The following is a 21,026-nucleotide window of genomic DNA, read 5'->3' as shown; positions in this document are numbered from 1 at the left end:
ACAGACAAGAGACAGAGATAGAGAAACCCAGACAGACAGATGGAGATGTACAGACAGATGGAGACACAGAGACAGACAGGGAAAGACAGAACAGACAGAGAGACATGAGACCAATGGACAGATAACAGACAGAGACAGAGAGACACAGACAGAGACAGACAGAGACACAGAGACAGGGAGAGACTGACAGAGGTAGATGGACAGAGACAGGCAGATGTCAACACAGACAGAACAGACAGACAGAGATAAGAGACAGAGACAGACAGAGACACAGACAGACAGACACAGACAGACAGACAGACAGGGACACAGACAGACAGACAGAGATAAGAGACAGACAGAGGGAGACAGACATAAGAGACAGACACAGACAGACACAGAGGCAGACAGGGAGAGACAGACCAGACAGACAGACATGAGACCAATGGACAGATAACAGAGACAGAGAGGCAGACAGACAGACAGATAAGAGACAGACAGACAGATGTCAACACAGAGACAGACAGACAGGGAGACAGACAGAAAGCTAAAGACAGAGAGACATGGAGAGACAGATGGACAGAGACAGACAGACAGAGCAGGCCTTCCTGGTCTCTTTTTCCTTGTGTCTCTCGACTTCCTGATCATATTCCTGTTGGTTGGTGTTTTCCTTCTTCCTCTTCTGTCTCCTCTTCCTCTTCCATCTTCTCTTCCATCTCCTCTTCTTCTTCCATTTCCTCTTCCTCTTCCATCTCCTCTTCCGTCTCCTCTTCCATCTCCTCTTCCCTCTTCTCTTCCTCTTCCGTCTCCTCTTCCATCTCCTCTTCCTCCTCTTCCTCTTCCGTCTCCTCTTCCATCTCCTCTTCCATCTCCTCTTCCTCTTCCATCTCCTCTTCCTCTCCTCTTCCTCTTCCATCTCCTCTTCCTCTCCTCTTCCTCTTCCATCTCCTCTTCCTCTCCTCTTCCTCTTCCATCTCCTCTTCCTCTCCTCTTCCTCGTCCGTCTCCTCTTCGATCTCCTCTTCCTCTTCCATCTCCTCTTCCTCGCCTCTTCCTCTTCCGTCTCCTCTTCCATCTCCTCTTCCTCTTCCATCTCCTCTTCCTCTTCTGTCTCCTCTTCCTCTTCCGTCTCCCCTTCTGTCTCCTCTTCCTCTTCCATCTCCTCTTCCATCTCCTCTTCCGTCTCCTCTTCCGTCTCCTCTTCCATCTCCTCTTCCATCTCCTTTTCCTCTTCCATCTCCTCTTCTGTGTCCTCTTCCATATCCTCTTCCTCTTCCATCTCCTCTTCTATCTCCTCTCCGGTCTCCTCTTCCATCTCCTCTTCCTCTTCCATCTCCTTTTCCTCTTCCATCTCCTCTTCCTTCTCCTCTTCCATCTCCTTTTCCATCTCCTCTTCCTCTTCCATCTCCTTTTCCTCTTCCATCTCCTCTTCCATCTTCCATCTCCTCTTCCTTCTCCTCTTCCATCTCCTCTTCCATCTCTTCCGTCTCCTCTTCCATCTCCTCTTCCTCTCCTGTCTCCTCTTCCGTCTCCTCTTCCGTCTCCTCTTCCGTCTCCTCTTCCTCTCCTCTTCCTCTCCCGTCTCCTCTTTCGTCTCCTCTTCTGTCTCCTCTTCCTCTTCCGTCTCCTCTTCCTTTTCCATCTCCTCTTCCGTCTCCTCTTCTATCTCCTCTTCTGTCTCCTCTTCCATCTCCTCTTCCTCTTCCATCTCCTTTTCCTCTTCCATCTCCTCTTCTGTGTCCTCTTCCATGTCCTCTTCCTCTTCCATCTCCTCTTCCTCTTCCATCTCCTCTTCCATCTCCTCTTCCTCTTCCATCTCCTCTTCCTCTTCCCCTTCCTCTTCCTCGTGTCCATGTCCTTCTTCCTCTTCCTGTTCTTCTGATACATCTCCTTCCTCTTCCCATTCTCCTTCCTCTTCCTCCCCGTTGTCTCCCTGACCCCCTCAGGTCGCCTCACATCCTTGAATCTCCATCCCCTGGCCTCCAACTTCCAGCCTCCATCCCTGGCCTCCATCCTTGGGCCTCCACCCCCTTGGACCTCCATCTCCAGCCTCCACTCCTGGCCTCCATCCCCAGCCTCCACCCCATTTGGCCTACTTTCCTCTATCCACAGGGCCTCCATCCCTAGCCTCCACCCTCCTGGGCCTCCTTCCCTGGGCCTCCAACTTCCAGTCTCCATCCCCAGCCTCCACCCCATTAGGCCTCCATCCCTGGGCCTCCATCCCCAGCCTCCAATACCTCTGGGCCTCCTTCTCTGGCCTCCAACTTCCAGTCTCCATCCTCAGCCTCTACCTCTGGCCTCCACCTTCCTGGACCTCCATCCCCAGCCTCCATACCTGGCCTCTAACCCCTAGGCCCCGATCCCTGGACCTCCACTTCCCTTAGGCCTCCATCCCTGGGCCTCCACCCCCTGGGCCTCCAACTTCCAGTCTCCTTCCTCAGCCTCCACCCCTATCCTCCACCCTGTTGGACCTCCATCCCCAGTCTCCACCCTGGCCTCTAATCCCTAGGCCTCCTTCCCTCCATTTCCCTGGGCCTCCACCCCTGGGCCTCCATCCCCAGCCTCCCCCCCTCCATCCCAGCCTCAGGATGGGGGGCCCCTGGGCCTCGCTGCTCCTGCTGCTGCTGCTCCTGTGTAGCCCCCACCCAGCCCCCGCCACCCGCTGCCCCAGGACCTGCGCCTGCTACGTCCCCACCGAGCTCCACTGCACCTTCTGCAGCCTCAGGGCCGTGCCCCACGTGCTGGACCCCAAGATGGAGCGCGTGAACCTGGGGTGAGGCCTGGGGGGGGAAAGGGGGGAAGGAAGAGGAAGGAAGGAAGGAAGGAAGGAAAGAAGGAGGGAAGGAGGGAAGGAGGGAAAGAAGGAAGGAGAGAAGGAGGGAAGGAAGGAGGATGGAGGGAAGGAAGGGAGAATAGAAGGAAGGAAGGAAGGAGGGAAGGAAAGAAGGAAGGAAGGAGGGAAGGAAAGAAGGAAGGAAGGAGGGAAGGAAGGAGGGAGGGAAGGAAGGAGGGAGGGAGGGAAGGAAGGAGGGAAGGATGGAAGGAAGGAAGGAGGGAGGGAAGGAAGGAGGGAAGGAAGGAGGGAAGGAGGGAAGGAAAGAAGGAAGGAAGGAGGGAAGGAGGGAGGGAAGGAAGGAAGGAGGGAGGGAAGGAAGGAAGGAAGCGAGGGAGGAAAGGAAGGAAAGAAGGAAGGAAGATGATGATGAGTAATGATTCATTATTCTTGACCCTGACCCGGAAACAAAAGTCCTGCCCTCCCAGCGCTGGTTTTCAGGCTGGTTTCCTGATTTCCTCTTCCTGTCCTCTCATCTGTTGAATTAGGTTCAACCACATCCGGGTCCTGACGCACGCTTCCTTCTCCGGTCTCGCGAGACTTCAGCTGCTGCTGCTGCACGGAAACGAGATCGCAGACATCACCAAGGGCGCCCTGAGCGACCTGGGTGCACTGCAGGTGCGCAGGGAGTGGGCGGAATTGGAAGGAAGTGGAAGGAAGTTTGGCAGGAAGTGGGGGTAGAAATACGCAGTGAAGTGGGACAAAGTAGGGGAGGAAGTGGGGTGGAAGTTTGAGGAAATAGATACGGAAGTGGGAGGAAGTAGGGCTGGAAGTGGGAAGGAAGTTAGAGGAAGAAGGAAGTGGGAAAAGAGTAGGGAGGAAGGAGGGGGGAAATGCGGAAGCAGAAATGGGGATCAAATAGCAAAGGAAGTGGGGAGGAAGTAGGGAATCAATGGAGGAAGTAGAGACGGACATGGAAGGAAGTCGAGGCAGAAGGGAGGCGGAAGTGGGGCAGAAGTGAGACGGAAATGGATAAGGACCTGGGAAGAAGTAGGGCCGGAAGTGTAGCCGGATGTTGAGTGGAAATAGGGAAGGAAGTGGAGCGGAAGTGGGTCGGAAGTAGTGAGGATATGGATCTGAAGTGGAAGTAGGGCCGGAAGTGGGGTGGAAATTGGGAAGTAGGGAGGAAGTGTGAGGAAGTAGGGGCAAAAATAAGCTGGAAGTGGGGAGGAAGTGGGAGGAACTAGGGGCGGAAATGGGGCGGAAGTGGTTAGGATATGGTTCCGGAAGTGAGAAGTGGGGTGGAAATAGGGAAGGAAGTGGGGAGGAAGCAGGACGAAGTAGGGGCGGAAGTAAGGTGGAAGTGGGGCGGAAGTGGTGAGGATATGGATCCGGAAGTGGAGTGAAAATAGGGAAGGAAGTGGGGAGGAAGTGGGGGCGGAAGTGACCCAGAAGTGGGGAATGATACATAGCCGGAAGAGGGGAAGAAAGTGGAAATAGGACCATGGGTAGGACCGGAAGTGGGGCAGAAATAAGGAAGGAAATGGGTAGGAAGTGGGAGGAAGTCGGGGCTGAAGTGAGGCGGAAGTGAGCCAGAAGTGGGGCAGAAGTGGTGAGGATATGGATCCAGAAGTGACAGGAAGTAGGGTCGTAACTGTGGCCGGAAGTGCGGAGGAACTTGGAGTAAGTAGAGGCGGAAGTCAGCCGGAAGTGGGGAGGAAGTGACCCGGAACTGGGGCGGAAGTGAGTTGGAAGTAGGGAGGAAGTGAGACTGGGGCAGAAGTGGGAACGGAAGAAGTGAGGAAATGTACTCGGAAGTGGGAGGAAGTAGAGGCAGAAGTCAGCAGAAGCCGGATGTGGAGCAGAAGTGTGACAGGAAGTGGTACGGAAGTAGGGCAGAAGTGAGACCGGAAGGGGGCGAAAGAGACCAGAAGTGGGGAGGAAGTGACCCCGAAGTGGCCCTTCAGATCCCAGAAACGCCCCCTTTGACCCACGCAGGTGCTGAAGCTGAGCTACAACCAGCTTCGGGCACTGCACACGGGCTCCCTGCGGGGTCTGCGGCGCCTGTCCCGGCTGTACCTGGACCACAACCGGCTGGAGTCGGTGCACCCATGGGCACTGCTGGGGCTGGCATCGCTGCGGCTGCTGCGTCTGGATGGGAACCGGCTGGCGGCGCTGGCGCCCGAGGCGCTGGCCACGCTGCGTGTGCGCGGGGTCCCGGCCTGCACGCTGGGCGTGCTGCACCTGGCCGGGAACCGCCTGGCAGCGCTGCCTGCCGGCACCCTGGCCCGCGCACCTGCGCTGCGCGTGCTGCATCTACAGGGTAACCCCTGGGCCTGCAGCTGCCGCGCGCGCTGGATGGAGGGCCTGCAGGGGCGGGGCCGAGGTGAGCAGAGGGGGCGTGGTCAAGTGCAGGCCAATGAGAGGGCGGGGCGGGGCTGAGGCGATGCAGAGAGGGAGCGTGACCAAGCTACAGCCAGTGAAAAAGGACGGGGTCGTGGCTGGGCGTAAGTGAGTAGCCGAGCTCCCTGAGTCATGTGGGGCAGAGGCGTGGCCGAGGTGCCCAGGGGGGCGTGGCCGAGCTCCAGCCAGTAAAAAACGGCAGCAGTGTGGCTGGGCGTGACTGGGCATTAGTGAGGAGCTGCAGGGGGCGTGGCAAGGTCTAGCCACTAAGGCGTGGCGGGGACGTTGCTGAGGCTCCACAGGGAGGGTGTGGCCCAGCTTCAGCCACTCAGGCAGGGCGAGGGTGTGGCTAAGGCTCCACGGGGGCGTGGCCGAGGTCCAGCCAGTTAGGTGAGATGAGGACGTGGCTGAGCTGACACAGGGGGGCATGGCTGAGCTCCAGCCAGTCAGGCAGGGCAGGGGTTTGGCTGAGGCTCGGCAGGGGGTGTGGCCAATCTCCAGCCAGTCAGGCATGGCGGGGGCGTGGCTGAGAACCCCCAGGAAGGGCGTGGCCGAGCTCCAGCCAGTCAGGCGCGGCGGGAGCGTGGCCGAGGCTCCCCAGGGGGGCGTGTCCCATGTCAGCCCCGCCCCTCTCCCGACCCCCCTGCAGGCGTGCTGCGCTGTGGGAAGGAACAGGCGTGCGCGGCCTGTGCCAGCCCCGCCGACCGCCGCGGCCTGGACCTGCGTCGCCTGCCGCCACGCATGCGCTGTCGGTCGCCGCGCATCCTCACTGACCCGGGGGATGGCGAGGAGCCGCCAGAAGCGGAAGTGGAGGCAGAGGAAGAGGAAGTGGAGGACGGGGAGGATGTGGGCGAAGTGCGGCTGAGGCTGACAGACGCCCGTGGCCGTACCGCCCACCTTGCCTGCCGCCTGCGGCACGCGCCCGTCGTGCGCGACCTCGACGTGCGGCCCGGCCTCGCCCCCGACACCCCTGCGCACGTGCGCCTGACGCTTAGTGCCGCCCTCGTCTGCTATGCCGACCCTGCCCACCTCGCACATGCCCGCCGCCTGCTGGGAGGCGATGACACTGATGACGTCGCGCTGATGATGCGCTGGGACCCAGAGGCGCCGCGCCATGCCCACTCGGATGGGGACCTGGGAGATGGATCCGGGGAAGGCCACGCCCAACCCTCGGGCGGAGACCCTGATGGGGATGAGCTGTATCAGGACAGGCACCCGGATGTAGGCCACGCCCACCGTCAGGGCGGAGACCCGGATGTGGACCATATGTATCAGGCCACAGACTCAGATGTAGGCCAGGCCCACCATCGAACCAGGAACCCTGATATAGGCCACGTCCACCAGGGAGCCAGAGACCCTGATGTAGGCCCTGCCCACGCTCAGGACAGAGACCCGGTTGTAGGCCACACCCATCTGCAGGACAAATACCCGGATGTAAGCTATATGTATCAAGCCCGAGACCCGGATGTAGGGCCCTCCCGCCAGCAGGACAGACACCCGGATGTAGGCCATGAGTATGATCAGGACATAGGCCCCGCCCACCCTGAGGCCAGTTTCCCCGATGTCCATGACCCGGATGTGGGCAAGGCCTACCGCCTGGTGCGGGGCCCTGGCTTGTCGTCATCTTCGCCAACGTCAGTTCCGGGCGTGGTGGCCCGGCTGTGGGCGCGGCCTGCCTGGCTGCTGCAGCCCGAGCTGACGCTGCGCTGGGCCGGGCTGCGCGGGCCACACATGCATCTGACGTGGACGGCGTGCGTGCGTGGCCCCGAGGACCCGGAGGACGCGCCCTGGGTGACCCTCGACCCCCGTGATGACCCCGATGACGTGCACGTGGTGACCCCGGGGCAGACGCTGCGGCTGCACTGTGCGGCGCAAGGCTCGGAAACACCACGCGTGGCCTGGACGCAGCCTGACGGCTCCGTCCTGCTGGGCGATGAGGACGGCGGCCATGACGGGGGAACAACGCTGGAGATCCACGAGGTGCGCCAGGCCGACGCTGGCTGGTATCGCTGCGAGGCCCGAGTGGGGCGCCACGGGGAAACCGAGGGATGGCACGTGGCCTACAGCAGGGACGGAGCCACGGGGTCCGGGGCCTACGTGGAGGAGGAAGCCATGGAATCTGAGGCCTATGGTGTGAATGAAGCCATAGGATCCAAGGCCTACGCTGAGGAGAAAGCCACGAGATCTGAGGCCTATGCTGAGGAAAAAGCCACAAGATCCGAGGCCTACCCTGAGGAGAAAGCCACAGGATCCCAGGCCTATGCTGAGGAGAAAGCCATCAAATCTGAGGGCTATGACGTGAATGAAGCCATAGAATCTGAGGCCTACACTGAGAATGAAGCCATAGGATCTGAGGCCTACACTGAGAAAGCCAAAGAATCCAGTGCCTATGGCTCAGATGAAGCCATGAGATCCGAGGCCTACACTGAGGAAAAAGCCACAAAATCTGAGACCTATGGTGATGAAAAAGCCATACAGTCCGAGGCCTATGCTGTGAATGAAGCCATAGAATCCGAGGCCTATGGTGCAAATGAAGCCATAGAATCCGAGGCCTTCACTGAGGAAAAAGCCATAGGATCTGAGGCCTACACTGAGGAGAAAGCCATAGGCCCCGCAGCCTACACCGTGTCTGAAGCCCCAGGCCCCGCGGCCTTTGACACCTCTGAAGCCACAGGCCCCGCGGCCTACACCAGCCTTGAAGCCACAGCCCCCACGGCCTCCGCCCCTTCTGAAGCCACAGCCCCCGCGGCCTATGCCCCGTCTGCAGCCCTGGGCCCTGTGGCCTACGGTGGCTTTGAGTCCGCCATGGCAGGCCGGGCGCAGCGCGTGTTCGTGGTGGCGTCGCGGGCGCCAGCAGCCACGGCTCTGACGCTGCCTGAGGGCGCCGCGCTGCGGCTGGGCTGCCGAGCGGAGGCGGAGCCGGCGGCGCGCGTGGGCTGGCTGCTGCCGGGCGGGCGCTGGGCCTGGGCGGGGACGGAGCTGGGGACGGACGGCGTCGGGGTCGGGGCGGACGGGACGCTGACGCTGCCCACGCTGGGCCCAAGGCACGCCGGGCGCTATGTGTGAGTGGCTTCCAACGCGCTGGGGCTGGCGCGCTGGGACGCCGACGTCAGCGTGGGCGGGGCGGCGGGGGACAAGATGGCGGAAGCCAAGATGGAAGGCAACAAGATGGCGGAAAGCAAGATGGAGGGAATTAAGATGGTGGATTCTAAGATGGTGGACACCAAGATGGCGGAATCCAAAATGGAGGGAAGCAAGATGGCCGAAAACATGGCAGAATCTAACATGCCCGACGCCAACATGGCGGATTCCAAGATGGCCAAAAACAAGGTGGTGGACACCAAGATGGAGGGAACCAAGATGGTGGAATCCAAGATGGAAGAAAACAAAATGGCGGAAGCCAAGATTGCAGAATCAAACATGGAGGGAACTAAGATGGCGGAAGCCAAGATGGCCGAAAACATGGTGGAATCCAACATGGCCGACACCAACATGGCGGATTCCAAGATGGTGGACGCCAAGATGGCGGAATCCAAAATGGAGGGAAACAAGATCAGGGAGAGCAACATGGCAGAATCCAAGATAGAAGGAATCAAGATGGCGGAAAACAAGATGGAAGGAATAAAGATGGCCGAAAACAAGGTGGTGGAATCAAAGATGGAGGGAACCAACATGGCGGAATCCCAGATGGAGGAATCCAAGATGGAGGGAATTAAGATGGCGGATTACAAGATGGTGAAGGCCAAGATGGCGGATTCAAAAATGGCGGATTCCAAGATGGCGGGCGCTGCTGCGGAAGCGGCCGCGGGGGCGTCGCGTGGCGCTGACGTCATTGTTGACGTGCCTAGCTCGGGCCTGGGCACCGGAGAAGCGCGGCTGTGGCGTCGGCGTCCTGCGGGCGGCCCGGGGCGTGGGCAGCAGCGGCGTCTGCCGCCTCCGCCTCCCCCTCCCGCCCCCCGCGCCGCCCCCGCCAGCCGCAGTTTCGAGCCCGCCTTGCCGCGCCGCCCGCGCCCGCCAGTGGCTGCCGAGCACATCCGGCCTGAGCACTGGGCGCAAATCCTGGCGCGCGTGCGCGGCCGCGGCACGGGTGACTTCCGGGCCCCGCCCGCCCTGCTTCCTGTCTCCACGGAGACCTCCTCGCTTCCGGTGTCCACACTTCCGGTTTCTACACTTCCGGTTTCGACGCAAATATCCCCACTTCCGGTCTCTGTGTCTTCCGCCGACCCACTTCCGGTCTCCACTCAGACCTCACCACTTCCGGTCTCCACTCAGACCACCCCACTTCCGGTCTCCACACTGCCGGTTTCCACTAAAACATCACCACTTCCTGTCTTCACTACTTCCGCCTACCCACTTCCGCTCTCCCCGCAGACCTCCCCACTTCCAGTCTCCACTCGGACTCCTGTACTTCCTGCTTCCACACTTCCAGTTTCCACTCGAAAATTCCTACTTCCGGTCTCCACTCGGACCACCCCACTTCCGGCTTCCACACTTCCGGTTTTGTCTCGAACATCCCCACTTCTGGGCTCCACTCGCAGATCTACACTTCCGGTCTCCATAAGGAGATCCCCACTTCCGGTCTCCATTCGGACTACCCCACTTCCTGTCTCCCCACTTCCGGTTTCCACTCGGAAATCCACAGTTCCGGCCTCCACTACTTCGGCCTACCCACTTCGGTTTTCGACTGAGAGATCCCCACTTCCGGCTTCCACACCTCTAGTTTCCCCACGGAACTCCCCACTTCCGGTCTCCAGTCGGACCACCCGACTTCCGGTCACCACTCAGAGATTCCCACTTCTGACTTCCACACTTCCGGTCTCCCTACGGACCTCTCCACTTCTGGTTTTGACACGGACATCCCCACTTCCGACCTCCACCCCTCGAGCATCCGCTGCTCCGACCTCTGCACTTCCGGCCTCCTCACTTCCGGCCTCCTTACTTCCGGTCCCCAGGAGGCTCGGAGGCGGCCGCAGGCGGGGGCGACAGCACAAAGCCCACTGCGCCCGGCCGGGCCCCACGGCAAACCCCCGTGACCCCGTGGTCACGACCCTGCACGGCCGTGCCCCGGATGCCCTCCTTTCCCGTCCTGCGGCTTCCCCCGATGGTGACCCCAGGACCTTTGACCCGCGACCCCCGGCCCTGCCCACCGTGACCCCGCCCCGTGGCGCCTGGAACGAGCTGGACACGGGTGAGCCTCAGTTTACCCATCTGTCTCCTGCAGGCTCTTGGCTTGGGGACGGGGGACTGAGGGGAGCCAGATAGGAGGTGGAGATTAGAGGTCACAGGGAGGATACAAGACGGTCAGAGGTCATGGGGAGGTTAGGGGTCACGGGGGGTCAGAGGTCACAGGGAAGTCAGGGGTCACAGTAGGGTCAGCGGTTGCAGAGAGGTCAGAGGTCATGGAGAGGTCACGGGGAGGTGAGAGGCCATGGGCAGGTGAGAAGTGGATGGGAAATCAAAGGTCATGGGGAACTCAGGGGTCATGGAGAGGTCACGGGGAGGTCTTGGGTGGGTCACTGGGAGGTCAGAGGTCATGGGGAAGCCAGGAGTCACAGGAGGTCAGAGGTCACATAGTCAGAGGTCATGGAGAGGTCACAGGGAGGTCAGGGGTCACTGGGAGGGCAGAGGGCATGGACAGGTCAGAGAGCATGGGGAGGGGAGGGGTGAAGTCCTTTACTCTGTCTGTCTGTTGTCTGTGTTCCTGGCCGTGTGGGGCACAGGATGACTGGGGAGACAAACACACACGCACGCACAGACAGACATAGAGCAGACAGATAGAGGGACGGATGGATAGACAGACAGACAGACAGACAGATAGGTGGATAGATGGATGAATGGACAGATAGAGCCATAGAGAGACAGACAGACAGATGGACAGAAGGACGGATAGACAGGTAGACAGACAGTAGACAGACGGACAGATAGACAGACAGATAGACTGATAGATAGATAAACAAATGGACGGATAGAGCCATAGACAGACAGACAGAGAGATACATGGACAGATGGATGGAGAGACAGACAGACATGGAAACATACATGGTTGGATGGATGGATAGATAGGTAGACAGACAGACAGCTGGATGGATAGATAGACCAATGGACAGATAGACAGAGCCATAGACAAAGAGATAGATGGACAGATGGATGGGTAGACAGACAGACTGATGGATATATAGACAGATAGGTAGACAGACACCTGGCAGACGGATGGATACAGAGACAGGTGGACAGATGGACGGACAGAAGGATGGATAGATAGGTAGACAGATAGTAGATAGATGGACAGATAGATAGGTAGACAGATAAACCAAGGGACAGATAGACAGAGCCATAGAGAGACAGACAGACAGATACATGGACTGATGGACAGATAAACAGACAGACTGATGGACGGATAGACAGAGCCGTAGACAGACAGACACCAGAAACATGGACAGATAGATAGAAAGAGACAGACAGACCGACCAATGGAAGGATGGACAGACAGAGCCATAGAGAGACAGACAGACAGAGAGATACATGGACAGATGGACAGATAGACAGACAGACAGATAGAAACATACATGGTTGGATGGATGGATAGGTAGACAGACAGACAGACAGATAGATAGACAGACAGACCAATGGACGGATAGACAGAGCCATAGAGACAGATAGACAGAAGAATGGGCAGAGACGAACAGAGGGACAGATGAACAGATAGATAGATGGACCAATGGACAGATAGACAGACAGAGGTATACACAGAGAGACAGATGGACAGATGGATGGATAGACAGACGGGTAGATGGATGGATGGATTGAAAGAGATAACATGGACAGGTGGGTGGGTAGACAGACGGATGGACCGATGGATGTATAGACAGATAGGTAGACAGACACCAGACAGACAGGCAGAAAGACAGAGAGACAGGTGGACAGACAGATGGACAGATAGCTAGATGGATGGACCAGTGGACAAATAGACAGAATCATAGATAGACAGAGCAATGGACAGATAGACAAACAGAGTCATAGACAGAGAGAGAGAGAGAGAGATGGATGGAAGGAAGGATACACAGGTAGGTAGACAGTAGATAGATGGATGGACAGATGAATGGACAGACAGATACATCGGTGGACAGAGTGACACAGACACATGGACAGATAGACGGATGGACTGATGGATGGATAGACAGATGGACAGAGAGAGACAGAGGGACAGAGAGACAGAGGGACAGACAGAGGGACAGAGAGACAGAGGGACAGACAGATGGACAGAGAAACGGACGGACAGACAGATGGACAGACGGACGGACAAGTAGACAGACGAACAGACAGACTGACAGAGACAGACAGACAGAGGGACAGACAGACAGACATAGACAGACTGACAGATGGATAGACAGACGGACAGAGAGATGGACAGAGAAACGGACGGACAGACAGATGGACAGATGGACGGACAAGTAGACAGATGAACAGACAGACTGTCAGAGACAGACAGACAGAGGGACAGACAGACAGACAGATGGATAGACAGATGGACAGAGAGATGGACAGCCGGACAGACAGAAAGACAGAGGGACAGAGCACTGTCTCCGACCAGCACAGGGGCCCTTATCCAACGCCCTGTCCCTCTGTCCCTCCCTCCGTCCATCTGTCCATCCCCAGGCATAGAGCTGACCCCAGCGGCGCCTGACATGCGTGGGACGGACACGAGTGGATCTGACGCTGGCACAATGGACACGCGTGGAAATATCACACATGGATCTGAAACTCACATGATGGTCATGCATGGAAAGGACAGGAGTGGACCTCACAGGAGCAAACTGGACACGTGTAGGCCTGCCACTGACTTGATGATCACGTGTGAAAATGTCACACGTGACATGGACACGATCAGATCCCTTCCACACTCACTGGACATGCGTGAAACGCACATAACTGCATCTGACATGAGTGGAAATGTCACACGTGTAAATGTCACACGTGTAAATGTCACGCGTGAAAGGGACACGATCATGTCCGTTATTCATAGGACTAACACCAGTGGAAATGTCACGCGTGGATCTGACTCTAAGATGGTGGTCACGCGTGGAAATGTCACACGTGAAAGGGACACGATCAGACCCCTTCTGCATGGACTTGACACTCTTAGAATGCACATACGTGGATCAGACACGCGTGCAAATGTCACGCTTGGATATGACAGGCGTGGAATGGACACGATCAGGTCCGTTATTCATAGACCTGACACGCGTGAAAATGTCACACGTGAAAATGTCACGCGTGGAATGAACACGATCAGGTCCCTTCTGCATGGCCCTGATACTCTTGGACCGCACATGCATGGATCTGACACGCGTGTAAATGTCACGCGTGAATCTGACACTCACACAATGGTCACACGTGGAAATATCACTCGTGAAAGGGACATGATCACATCCCTTCCACACTCACCTGATACACATGAAGCACGCATGCGTGGCTCTGACACACGTGGAAATGTCATGCACGCCTCCCCCTCTCCCCCCGTGCTGCGCGAGGCGCCCACGGAGTTCGTTTCGGCCCACGCGGGCCTCACCCTGCACCTGCCCTGCACAGCCCAGGCCTGGCCCCCTGCGGCCCTGCACTGGCGTCTGCCTGACGGGACCCACATGAGACCCGTGCATGCGCACACGCACCCTCGACTCAGCGACATCTACGTCCTCCCCAATGGCACGCTGGTGCTGCGCCGCCTGCAGGCCCCGCGCCATGCCGGTGAGTACGAGTGTGTGGCCGCCAACGCGCTGAGCAGCGCGAGACGCACTGTGCACGTCGAAGTCACACCTGCGCACGCGCGTCTCCCCCCCAGCATCCGACCCCGAGGCCCGCTTGCCACGCGTGTGCCCCACGGCGCTGACCTCACGCTGCATTGCCACGCGCGTGGGGACCCTGCCCCACGCGTGTTCTGGAGGCTGCCAGATGGGCGCCTGGTGGATGCTGGGAGCAGGTGAGTGTGGGAAGTGGGGGGCACATCCATCCATCCACCTGTGCATCTACCCATCCACACATCCATCAGCCACTCATCCATCCACCCATCCACCCACCCATCCATCCATCCATCCACTCACCCATCCATCCATCCACCCATCCACCCACCCATCCATCCATCCATCCACTCACCCATCCATCCATCCACCCATCCATCCATGCACCCACACATCCATCCATTCATCCATCTACCCATCCATCCACCCACCCATCCACCCATCCATCCATCCATCCCTCCATTCATCCACCCATCCACTCATCCATCCACCCATCCATCCATCCATCCCTCCATCCATCCACACATCCACTCATCCATCCACCCACCCTTCCACCCACCCATCCATCCACCCATCCATCCACCCATCCATCTACCCATCCACCCATCCATCCATCCATCCATCCACCCATCCATCTATCCACCCATAGTTGGGATAAAGATGATACCCCTTGATAGATAGTTAATTGATAGAGGATGGATTAGACAGATGACATAGATACAGTAGACCATAGATAACAAATCGATTATCGATTAAATATTGCTAGAGATGAGGTGGGGATGGTAGATCCATTAGCAGTGAATAGGTAATTGATAGGTCCTGGCTTGCCAGATCGCAAGGTAGAACCCTAGTGATCGATCATTGATAGATGATCGATCAGGGATCGATACAAGATGAGTATTGGATGCATATGTCACATGTGCGAATAACTAACATTGGCTTCAAATTTGTCTTCCCTTCCTTATGGTCTTTCCTCCTATTACTTCCTTCCCTCCTTCCTTCCCTCCCTCCTTTCTTCCTTCCCTTCTTCCTTCCCTCCTTCCTTCCTTCCCTCCGATCCTTCCTTCCTTCCCTCCAATCCTTCCTTCCTTCCTTCCTTCCCTACATTCCCTCCTTCCTTCCAACCTCCCTTCCCTACATTCTCTCCTTCCTTCCCTCCAATCCTTCTTCCTTCCTTCCAATCCTTCCTTCCTTCCCTCCAATCCTTCCATCCTTCCTTCCCTCCAATCCTTCCTTCCCTCCCTCCAATCTTTCCTTCCCTCCAATCCTTCCTTCCTTCCCTCCAATCCTTCCATCCTTCCTTCCCTCCAATCCTTCCTTCCTTCCAATCCTTCCTTACTTCCCTCCAATCCTTTCATCTTTCCTTCCGTCCAATCCTTTCTTCCTTCCGTCCAATCCTTCCTTCCTTCCCTCCAATCCTTCCATCCTTCCTTCCCTCCAATCCTTCCTTCCTTCCCTCCAATCCTTCCTTACTTCCCTCCAATCCTTCCATCTTTCCTTCCGTCCAATCCTTCCTTCCTTCCCTCCAATCCTTCCTTCCCTCCGATCCTTTCATCCTTCCTACCCTCCAATCCTTCCTTCCCTCCAATCCTTCCTTCACCCTTCCCTCCTTCCTCCCCTCCTTCCTTCCTGCCCTCCCTCCCTCTCCCCTCCCCAGCTCTGACATCCGGGTCCGCGCCTTTCCCAACGGCACGCTCTCCGTGCGTCCGGTGACGTCACGTGACGCGGGGGAGTACGTGTGCGTGGCCCGCAACGCGGCGGGCAACGCGCATGCACGGCTGCGCGTGGAGTTGGTGGCTGGGCCAGGCGGCTCCTATCTGCAAACCCGGCTTCCCGTGACCCCTGTGACCCAGGACACCGACCCCAGGGAGGACTGTGCTGCCCACCACTGCCTCCATGTCCCATCCGGTGTCCTGGGAGACCCGGATGTTCGGGTCACGAGCCCTGATGGGATTGTGGGGATCTGGGACCTGGGGCCTGGGTTAGACCTCGGATGTGTGACCACGGGTGGGGGGGCGGGGCCTGGGGAGGGTTCTTCCTCTTCCTCTCAGTCACTTCCTTCTTCCTCTTCCTTTCCTGTTTCCTCTTCCTTTCCTTCTTCCTCTTCCTCTCATCCCTTCCTGTTCTCTTCCTCTCAATCTCTTCCTTCCTCTTCTTCCTTTCCTTCCTCTTCCTCTTCTCAGTCTCTTCCTTCTTCCTCTTCTTCACATTCTTTTCCTGTTTCCTCTTCTTTTCCTTGTACTTCCTCTTCTCCATCTCTTCCTGCTTCCTCTCATGTTTCCTCTTCTTCCTCTTCCTTTCCTTCTTCCTCTTCCTCTCAGTCTCTTCCTTCATTTCCTGTTTCCTCTTCCTCTTCACTTCCTGGTTCCTCTTCACTTCCTGCTTCCCCTTTGCTTCCTGCTTCACTTCCTGCTTCCCCTTCATTTCCTGCTTCCTCTTCGTCTCCCACTTCCGCTTCCGCCCCGCTACCGCCCGAGCTCTCCGTACCCTATGGCGCCCCCGTGACCCTCACATGCCCCGTGACCCAGGGGTCGCACGCAGTGACCTGGCTGACGCCGGCCTTGCAGCCCGTGGCCTTCACGTCCGGCTCGGAGGATGCCCACTTCCGTGTGCTGCCAGATGGGCGTCTGCGCCTGCGGGGGGCACGGCGGGCCGACGCAGGCACGTACACGTGCGTGGCGGGGCGGGGCCGGCGCGCCACCCTGCGCCTACACGTGCAGCTGCGGTCGCCGCACATCCGGGTCACACCTGACGTCCATGATGACGTGAACGAGGACATTCGGGTCTCCCCCGTGGTGCGTCTGCGCGTGCGCTGCCAGGCGGATGGCGTCCCCGAGCCCCGCCTGCTGTGGGAACTTCCGGGCGGGCTGGTACTTCCAGTCCCGTATCGCAGTCACACGGGGGGAGGGATCAGCGTGGATGCTCGTGGGACGTTGGAAATCCCGGATGTGCGTGCGCTGCGCAGCGGTGGCAGCTACGCCGTGGCATGCGTGGCGCGCAACCCGGCAGGAGAAGCCCGGGTGGGCGCGGGCTCTGCCCCCTGCGGTGTCGGCTCTGCCCTCTGAGGTATTGACTCCGCCCCCTGGCACGCCTGCCCCGCCATCTTGGGCGCCTGCCCCGCCATCTTGGGCGCTGACTGGGCCCTCTGAGGCATTGACTCCGCCCCCTGTTGCATTGGCTCCGCCCTCTGCCTGCCCCGCCATCTTGGGCGCTGACTGCACCCTCTGAGGCGTTGACTCCGCCCCCTGTTGCACCGGCTCCGCCCCATCACGCGCCTGCCCCGCCATCTTGGGCGCTGACTCTGTCCACTGGTGTGCTGGCTCCGCCCTCTGAGGCAGCTCCGCCCCCTGGCCCGCCTGCCCCGCCATCTTGGGCGCTGACTCCACCCCCTGACGCGCCGACTCTGCCCTCTGAGGCGCTGACTCCGCCCCCTGGGACGGCGTCGGAGGCGGCGCTGCGTGTGGTGCTGGGCGGCAGCTTCCGGCTGCGCTGCCCCACCTCCACGCTTCCGGTGTCCTGGCGCCTGCCCAGCGGGCTGGTGCTACGTGGGCCGCAGAGGCGAGGCCGCTTCACGCTGGGCGCCGACGGCAGCCTGGAGGTGCGCGCCGCCTCCGAGCGGGACCGAGGCACCTACATCTGCCATGCCCACCCCGGGGCGCCGCCCGGACACGCCCCCCGCGCGCCGGAGACCAGGATGTTCAGCTTCATTCCCGCCACTAGGCCGCTGGGTGCCATGGCAGGGCAACGGACTGAGGAGACGCGGATGTGGGGCTTCAGTCCCGCCGCTAGGCCGCGGCGTTCGGTTGCAGGGCAACCAAGTGAAGATACCAGGACGTTGGGCTCCACCGCAGCATCTAGGCCTCTGCGTTCGGTTGCCGGGCCACAGACCAAGAAGACCCGGATGTGGGGCTTCATTCCTGCCTTTAGGCCGCTGGGTTCGGTTGCCGGGAAAGCGCGTGAGACCCGGATGTCCAGCTCCAGCAAGACTCTTGGGCCCCAGCCAGAAGATGCCCGGATGTGGGGTTCCGAACCTGCGCGCGCTGTACAGAAGCTGCGGTTCGACCAGAGGCCACGGAGAGGCTAGGACCTGGAGGGACCCAGATGTGGACTGGGAAAGACCCGGATGTCACCTATCTTTGGGTCCACTGAAGGGCCAGGACCCGGATGTGGACTGGGAGAAACCCGGATGTCACTTTCTTCCATGTCCACTGACCCGGAAGTGGCATGGAGGAACCGGATGTCACTTTCCTCCAGATGCACTGATGGGTCTGGACCCGGATGTGGACTAGGAGGGACCCGGATGTCACCTTCCTTCATATCCACTGAGGGGCCAGTACACAGATGTGGACTGGGAGGGACCTGGATGTCACCCTCATTCGTGTCCACTGACCCAGATGTGGCCTGGGGAACCCGGATGTCACTTGTCTCCAGGTCCACTGAAGGGCCAGGACCTGGATGTGGACTGGGGGACCCGGATGTCACCTATCTCCAGGTCCACTGAGGGGCCAGGACCCGGATGTTGAGTGGGGAACCCGGATGTTATGTAAGTCCATGTCCATTAACCTGGATGTGGACTGTGGCAGGGACCCGGATATGTGCTGGGCAGGACCCAGATATCACATCCACAGGCCTGGCTGTGGGGTGTGGAGTCCCGGATGTCATGCTCCTCTCCTTCCACTGACAGGGTCTAGGACCCGGATGTGGCGTGGGGATCCCGGATGTCAGGTCCCTCCACATCCACTGAGGTGGACCCTCCTGGACGGACCAAAATGTGGAATGGGAACTACCCGGATGTTAGGGACCTCCAGGTCCGTGAACCCGGATGTGGGTTGGGTACTCGGATGTTAGGGACCTCCAGGTCCATGAACCTGAATGTGGGGTGAGTACCCAGATGTTAGGGAACTCCAGGTCCATGAACCTGGATGTGGGGTGAGTACCCAGATGTTAGGGACCTCCAGGTCCGTGAACCCGTATGTGGGGTGGGTACCTGGATGTTAGGGATCTCCAGGTCCGGGAACCCAGATGTGGAGGCGAGTACCAGGATGTCACTTATCTCCAGGTCCACTGGAAGGCTCCAGGACCCGGATGTGAGGGGTTTGGACCCGGATGTGAGGGTTGGGACCCACATGTGAGGGGTTGAGACCCAGATGTGAGAGGTGGAACCCGGATGTGGGCGGAGCAGGCGCTCCACACCTTGGCCCCGGGCTCCAGCTGCGCTTTGGCCGTTGGGGTCCTTCCTCAGACTCGGAGGCAATAAAGCAGCCATGCTGCTTCTGGATGGAATTCTTCCTCACTTCTGTCCCAGCGCAGGCCAAGCCCTCCTGAGTCCCTCACTTCCTCCCCAGCCCAGGCCACACCCTCCTGAGTTCTGGCCACGCCCTACTGAGCACAGGCCACGCTCCCTGATGGTCCTGACTCTTATTGCAGCCCTCCATGTAGTTCTCGAGGTTTCCCTCCTCCCCTTCCTCCTGCCTCTGCCAGGCCTGGCAATTTCTTGGCGCCCAGCCCAACAACTCCGGGCTTTTCCCTTCCTTCCCCGCCTTCCCCTTCAGCACCACATCCTGTTCCTTTCCAAGGGACAAGGGGACTTTTATTTTGGAGGGGGCTTGTGGAGTTCTGGCTGCTGGAGTGATGTGGACATTTGAGCCCTGCGAGCTTCCTGGCTGGCAGGGAGAGCAGCAGACCCAGGCGCTGATGGCAGAGAACTGAGGATGTGAGTTCGTCCTCTGCGGAACACAGGGAGAGGTGTGGGGACCTGGGGTGGGGGGGCTTCGATTGCTTTTTGGAGCCCCCCGGATGTCCCACCATGCCCCGGGGTGGGGGCTGCAGGGCCCCGCCACAGGCCTGGAAAGATGAGGTGAGGGGCTGATGTACTGGTGGGGGCAACAGCAGCCTGGCCCTGGCGTGGCCGGATGTTCCTCAGCTCTTCCCCACTTCCTGCTTCCGGCCTTCTCTTCCAGGAAACGGGGAGCATCATGGGAAGGACGCGATCCTGGGTGCCATGTTGGTCAGGAGAGGGCCTGGAGGGAGGGGGAGCCCTTCCATCTCCCATCCACCCATCCATCCATACACCCATCCACCTATCCATCCATCCATCCATCCACCCATCCACCCATCCATCCATCCACCCATCCATCCATCCACCCATCCACCCATCCAACCATCCATCCATCCACTCATCCACCTATCCATCCATCCACCCATCCATCCACCCATCCACCCCTCCTCCTCCTCTCTCTCCTCCTCAGGTTGCACAGCAGCTGCGTGGCCCCACCCCTCACCTTCCTCCTCCTCCTCCTCCTCCCCCCTGGCCCCTGCGCAGGCCCTGCCCCCTCGCGTCCCAACTTCCTGCTGCTCTTGGCCGACGACCTGGGCCTGGGTGACCTGGGCAGCTTCGGGAACCGCAGCCTGCGGTGAGCAGAGGGGGCGGCCCGGATGTAGGGCCTTAGTTACCCGGATGTGGGAGCTCAGATCCCTGGATGTTCCACCAGGAGAACTGTATAGACATCTAGTAACTCAGTTCCCTGATTGTTGGATGTTAGTATCGTGGATGTTGGATATCAAATCCCCGGATGTTGGATCTTAGTGCCCTGGATGTTGGATATCAGGTCCCCGGATGTTACATGTTAGTACCCCGGATTTGAAGATCAGGTCCCCGGATGTTGGAGACCAGGTCCCCGGCTGTTGGATCTTAGTGCCCCGGATGTTGGATATCAGGTCCCCGGATGTGGGAAATCAGGTTCCCGGATGTTGGACTTCAGTTCCCCGGATGTTGGATGTTAGTACCCCGGATGTTGGAGACTAGGTCCCTGGATGTTGGATGTTAGTGCCCCGGATGTTGGATATCAGGTCCCTGGATGTTAAATCTTAGTACCCTGGATGTGGGAGATCATGTCCCCAGTTATTGGACTTCAGTGCCCCGGATGTAGGAGCTCAGGTCCCCAGATGTTGGAGGTTAGTGCCCCGAATGTGGGAGCTCAGGTCCCTGGATGTTAGATATTAGTACCCCGGATGTTGTAGCTCAGACCCCGGATGTTGGATCTTATTCCTCCGGATGTAGGAGCCCAGGTGCCTGGA

At 58.9% G+C, this 21,026-nt stretch overlaps 2 protein-coding genes and 1 pseudogene across 2 annotated transcripts; all 3 read left to right on the top strand.

Moving 5' to 3' along the window:
• The first annotated feature begins 2,566 nt into the window (after positions 1 to 2,566).
• Positions 2,567 to 8,220, top strand: LOC106002715. Its single transcript, XM_013037539.1, has 4 exons — positions 2,567 to 2,751; positions 3,300 to 3,429; positions 4,750 to 5,137; positions 5,804 to 8,220. Exons 1-4 carry the CDS (start codon positions 2,567 to 2,569, stop codon positions 8,218 to 8,220), a joined length of 3,120 nt encoding a protein of 1,039 aa, XP_012892993.1.
• A 5,399-nt stretch (positions 8,221 to 13,619) lies between these two features.
• LOC106002714 (matrix-remodeling-associated protein 5-like) lies at positions 13,620 to 18,033 on the top strand. Its single transcript, XM_013037538.1, has 4 exons — positions 13,620 to 14,131; positions 15,607 to 15,904; positions 16,478 to 16,994; positions 17,288 to 18,033. The coding sequence occupies exons 1-4, from the start codon at positions 13,620 to 13,622 to the stop codon at positions 18,031 to 18,033; spliced, it is 2,073 nt and encodes a 690-aa protein (XP_012892992.1).
• Positions 18,034 to 19,950: 1,917 nt separating this feature from the next.
• LOC106002713 overlaps positions 19,951 to 21,026 on the top strand; it is an 8,538-nt pseudogene continuing 7,462 nt past the window's right edge.

Source organism: Dipodomys ordii, unplaced genomic scaffold (genome assembly GCF_000151885.1).
Source record: "Dipodomys ordii isolate 6190 unplaced genomic scaffold, Dord_2.0 Scaffold1000000416, whole genome shotgun sequence".
Classification (NCBI taxonomy): domain Eukaryota; kingdom Metazoa; phylum Chordata; class Mammalia; order Rodentia; family Heteromyidae; genus Dipodomys; species Dipodomys ordii.
This window is presented reverse-complemented; position numbering and strand designations above follow the sequence as displayed.

Coding starts and splice junctions, on each gene's coding strand:
- LOC106002715 (XM_013037539.1), top strand. CDS start 2,567: ATGGGGGGCCCCTGGGCCTCGCTGCTCCTGCTGCTGCTGCTCCTGTGT. Junction 2,752..3,299: donor ATGGAGCGCGTGAACCTGGG/GTGAGGCCTGGG, acceptor CTGTTGAATTAG/GTTCAACCACATCCGGGTCC. Junction 5,138..5,803: donor CCTGCAGGGGCGGGGCCGAG/GTGAGCAGAGGG, acceptor ACCCCCCTGCAG/GCGTGCTGCGCTGTGGGAAG.
- LOC106002714 (XM_013037538.1), top strand. CDS start 13,620: ATGCGTGGCTCTGACACACGTGGAAATGTCATGCACGCCTCCCCCTCT. Junction 14,132..15,606: donor CTGGTGGATGCTGGGAGCAG/GTGAGTGTGGGA, acceptor TCCCCTCCCCAG/CTCTGACATCCGGGTCCGCG. Junction 15,905..16,477: donor TCACGAGCCCTGATGGGATT/GTGGGGATCTGG, acceptor CCCGTGACCCAG/GGGTCGCACGCAGTGACCTG.